The 4,637-nt window shown below is 44.7% G+C and overlaps 1 protein-coding gene across 1 annotated transcript; it reads right to left on the reverse strand.

Moving 5' to 3' along the window:
- Positions 1 to 481: 481 nt before the first annotated feature.
- LOC135151488 (uncharacterized) lies at positions 482 to 4,375 on the reverse strand. The gene is made up of 5 exons (XM_064089952.1): positions 4,153 to 4,375; positions 3,568 to 4,035; positions 2,841 to 3,348; positions 1,910 to 2,618; positions 482 to 691 (listed from the first exon to the last, which is right to left on the reverse strand). Exons 1-5 carry the CDS (start codon positions 4,373 to 4,375, stop codon positions 482 to 484), a joined length of 2,118 nt encoding a protein of 705 aa, XP_063946022.1.
- Between the last annotated feature and the right edge of the window lie 262 nt (positions 4,376 to 4,637).

Raw genomic sequence — 4,637 nt, forward strand, 5'->3', positions numbered from 1 at the left:
GCTGCTTCAAAGGACCTCCCCCTGTTGGTGTGGGGAAGAATTTCCCTTGAATTTTATTATTTTTATAACAGCTGCTCTAATTTCCTTCACTCTTTGTCTTGCATGATTTTCTTTGTATTCCCTTTATGTTGTACTCGTCGTCTAATCCTTCCGTGCAGGTAAGGGGAATGAATATAGGGGGTAACCCCTGTGTTAGAAGTGTTCGTATTGTCCAATTTCCGGGGTTGTGACCCTGGAGACCGTGTTCTTCGGGGTTGCTTCCTTTCTTAGGAATGCATATGGATGCGTTTGCGTTAGTGTTAACTCCTCGATAGCATATATAAAAACACTTAGTCTTTTCCTGTAATAGTCCATTCAAGCATAGTTGAACCTGATCTCATATGTAAGATTAGTGTCGAGATATAAGATGTAAGCTCCAAGTGTGAGAGTCTAGGGACACCATTGGGTGTGAGCCTTAAAGTGACCCTTAGGTGTAAGCCTTTTAGAATAATCTCCAAGTATAAGCTGCGAGATAACTTTTCAAAGTAAGCCTTGCAATAATTCCACCAAGTAAGCTCTGAAATAACTCCACCAAGTAAGCTGTGAGAGCCTGGATAGGCTCTAAACCCGAAAGCCTCGATAGGCCTTCGGCCTTGAAAGCCTCGATGGGCTTTAACCTTGAAGGGCTACTGTAAGCCCAAAACCTTGGAAGCTTGAGAAGCATTTGCTTTGAAAGCTTTGATAAGCTTTAAACCTTGAAGGGCTACTGTAAGCCCAAAACCATGAAAGCTTGAAAAGCTTTTGCCTTGAAAGCTTTGATAAGCTTTAAACCTTGAAGGGCTACTGTAAGCCCAAAACCATGAAAGCTTGAAAAGCTTTTGCCTTGAAAGCTTTGATAAGCTTTAAACCTTGAAGGGCTACTGTAAGCCCAAAACCATGAAAGCTTGAAAAGCTTTTGCCTTGAAAGCTTTGATAAGCTTGAAACCTTGAAGGGCTACTGTAAGCCCAAAACCATGAAAGCTTGAAAAGCTTTTGCCTTGAAAGCTTTGATAAGCTTCAAACCTTGAAGGGCTACTGTAAGCCCAAAACCATGAAAGCTTGAAAAGCTTTTGCCGTGAAAGCTTTGATAAGCTTCAAACCTTGAAGGGCTATTGTAAGCCCAAAACCATGAAAGCTTGAAAAGCTTTTGCTTTGAAAGCTTTGATAAGCTTTAAACCTTGAAGGGCTACTGTAAGCCCAGAAACATGAAAGCTTGAAAAGCTTTTGCCTTGAAAGCTTGGATAAACTTTCCTTCCAGTTAGTGCCGCCAAGTTGTTGAGTTTTGGTGTTTTCGATTTCCAATTTCAAATTTAAGCTAAGTAATGTTAATGATATGCCTACTACCCCCCGAGTTCTTAAGCATAATTTTAATTATGGTGAAGAACTAGATGCAATTGAAACCTAAATACTTTTTAAAGCATAATCACGGTAAGCAAGCAAGCATATACAACATTTTTGTAACGGAAAGCTGCGAAATTTTATTGAATCATATGGTAAAAAGTTGACATAGCATAATTTTGGGGTGTGTAACGACACTACCCCCCGAGTCATCCTAGCAAATAAAGCAAATAGTAGCCTGATAATTTTCCTAAAAGCATAGCGATTACAACTAATAAACCGCCTTTATTGCCCTGACTTTTAAGCCGAAGCCTACAAAAATACTACCCGGGTGAAGCTACTGGTAATACCTCTTTAAGTGTTGGGCGTTCCATGCCCGTGGTATGAGTCTTCCATCCTTGTCTGTGAGGTGATAGGTACCTTCCCAAAGTACTGTCTTGATGATATATGGGCCTTCCCATTTTGCACCGAAAGCTCCATGAGCGGGAACCCTCATGTTAGGCATCATTTTCCTGAGAACTAGGTCTCCCGTCTTGAGGGGTCGAGCCCTTACTTTCTTATCAAAATACTTGCGGGTCCTCTGTTGATACGCAGCGAGTTTCAACTGAGCCGTATCCCTTACTTCTTCAATCAGATCTAGGTAGAGCCTGTGATTGACTTCATTATTCTCAGGGTCATAGTTATCCCTTCGAAAAGATACTGCTCCAACTTCCACGGGAACCATAGCTTCACATCCGTATGTTAGGGTGAACGGGGTTTCGCCAGTGGTAGACCTGGGAGTGGTATTGTAGGACCACAACACCATAGGAAGTTCTTCTGGCCAACATCCCTTTTTCTCTTCCAGTTTGGCTTTCAGGGTGTGCTTAATAATTTTGTTGACGGCTTCTGTCTGACCGTTACTCTGAGGGTGGCACACCGTGGAAAAGCCTTTCTTTATGCCAAGGTGTTCACAGAAATTCATCATCTCATTGCTGTCAAACTGTTTCCCATTGTCTGATATGAGCTTGTAGGGAACCCCGTATCGATAGACGATTGCACGATAAACGAAGTCTACCAGCTTCCTTGCAGTGATGGAAGTCAGGGGTTCAGCCTCAGCCCATTTAGTAAAGTAGTCTACAGCCACGACTGCATATTTCACCCCTCCTTTTCCTTTGGGTAATTCACCAATCAGATCTATACCCCAAACAGCAAATGGCCAGGGGCTTGTCAGGGTCTTCAGGGGTACTGCTGGGCTTTTGTTTGTGTTAGAGAACCTTTGGCAACTGTCACAGGCCTTGGCGAAGGCATGAGCATCTTTGTGGAGGGTAGGCCAGTAGTAGCCTTGACGGAGGATTTTGTGAGCGAGGGAGGTACCCCCCGAGTGATTCCCGCAAATTCCTTCATGCACCTCGCACATAATTTATTCACATCTTATCCCAGCAACACACCTGAGGAGGGGCCGATTGAACCCCCTTTTGTAAAGGATTCCATCATAGATTACATACTGGGCCGCCTTGTATCTCAATTTCCTAGCCTCATCCTTGTCTGTAGGCAGGGTTCTGTTGGCTATGTATTCATGGATTGGGGTTGTCCAAAGGTCAGACTCATCAACTTCAACGTCCATGACTTCGATTTTGGGAATGCTAGGATGATGCTGGATTTCGAGGGGGATCACCCCAAGCATGTGTGCATCCCTCTGAGAGCCTAATTTGGCCAAGGCATCTGCATCTGCATTCTCAGATCTTGGTATTTGCTCTAGCTTGATTTCCCTGAATTTCCCAATTAATTCCTGGGCATACCGCATATAGAGATCGGTACGGGGACCCCTAGCTTGGAAGCCTCCTCGGATGTGCCAGACTACCAGCATAAAATCAATGTAAACATTCATGTTTTCCACCCCCATCTCCAAGGCTAGCTTCAGCCCAGCTATCAGGGCTTCATACTTCGCGTCATTGTTGGTGGCTTTAAAGTCGAAATGAATGGAGCTTTGCAGCTTATGGCCTTTCGGACTGACTAAGACAATGCCAGCCCCAGCCCCATTTCCATTTACAGCTCCATCGACGTACAGGTTCCACCAAGGGGAACAATTCTCGGGTATGGCTATTGGAGACTGAGGTTCAGGTATGCATTCCATCCCTTTGACTTCAAAAGTGGGTGGAAATTCCAAGATGAAGTCAGCTAGCGCTTGCCCCTTTATGGCGGTTCTTGGCTTGTACTCTATGTCAAACTGACCTAGCTCGACTGCCCATTTCATGATCCTTCCAGAGGCTTCCGACTTGTGCAAGACCTGTCTGAGGGGGAAGGATGTTCGCACTTCAATCTTGTGAGCCTGAAAGTAAGGCCTTAGTTTGCGAGAAGCCAAAATTAGTGCATAGGCTAACTTCTCCATATTTGAGTAGCGGGTTTCAGCATCAAGTAGTCTTTTGCTCACGTAGTATACTGGCTGTTGGGCTTGCTCTTCCTCCTTGATCAGGACAGCGCTAATTGAGAACTCGGAAACCCCTAGGTAAAGGATCAAGGCTTCACCCTCAGTTGGTTTGGCTAACAGTGGCGGGCTTCCAAGTTGCTCCTTCAGCTTCAGGAAGGCAGCCTCGCATTCTGTCGTCCATTCAAATTTTTGCCCCTTTTTTATGGATGCAAAGAATTCTCTACATCTGTCTGAGGACTTTGAGATAAACCGGTTTAGGGCGGCAACCCGACCTGTAAGGCATTGCACCTCTTTTATATTCCTAGGCGACCTCATTTCAATTAAGGCCTTGATCTTCGCAGGGTTAGCTTCGATTCCCCTGTGATTGACAATGAAGCCCAGGAACTTGCCGGATTCAACCCTGAATACGCATTTTTGGGGATTCAACTTCATCCTGTAATCCCTCAATATGTCGAACATTTCTGATAAGTGTGTAACATGATCATAAGCTTCCTTTGATTTTACTAGCATGTCATCCACATACACTTCAATTGTTCTCCCAATCTGATCCTTAAACATCTTATTGACCAGCCTTTGATATGTAGCCCCAGCATTTAGTAAACCAAACGGCATGCCTATATAGCAATAAAGCCCCCTGTCAGTGATGAAGGAGGTGTGTTCCTGATCTGGCTCGAACATGGGGAATCTGATTGCAGCCCGAGTAGGCGTCCATGAAGCTTAACAGTGCATGCCCCGCAGTCGAATCCACTAATTGGTCAATTCGAGGAAGCGGGAAGCTGTCCTTAGGGCAAGCCTTGTTCAGATCAGTAAAGTCTATGCATGTTCTCCACTTTCCGTTAGGTTTCTTTACCAACACTGGGTTTGCTAGCCACGT

The sequence above is a fragment of the Daucus carota genome, chromosome 3, assembly GCF_001625215.2.
Source record: "Daucus carota subsp. sativus chromosome 3, DH1 v3.0, whole genome shotgun sequence".
NCBI lineage: Eukaryota > Viridiplantae > Streptophyta > Magnoliopsida > Apiales > Apiaceae > Daucus > Daucus carota.

What these genes read in the sequence shown, in the direction of transcription:
- LOC135151488 (XM_064089952.1), bottom strand. Translation starts at nt 4,375, where the DNA reads ATGCCGTTTGGTTTACTAAATGCTGGGGCTACATATCAAAGGCTGGTC. An exon ending in GAAATGGGCAGTCGAGCTAG is followed by an intron (nt 3,349 to 3,567) that starts GTCAGTTTGACA and finishes GCATTGTCTTAG; the next exon opens with TCAGTCCGAAAGGCCATAAG. An exon ending in TTGAGATACAAGGCGGCCCA is followed by an intron (nt 2,619 to 2,840) that starts GTATGTAATCTA and finishes GGCCTGTGACAG; the next exon opens with TTGCCAAAGGTTCTCTAACA.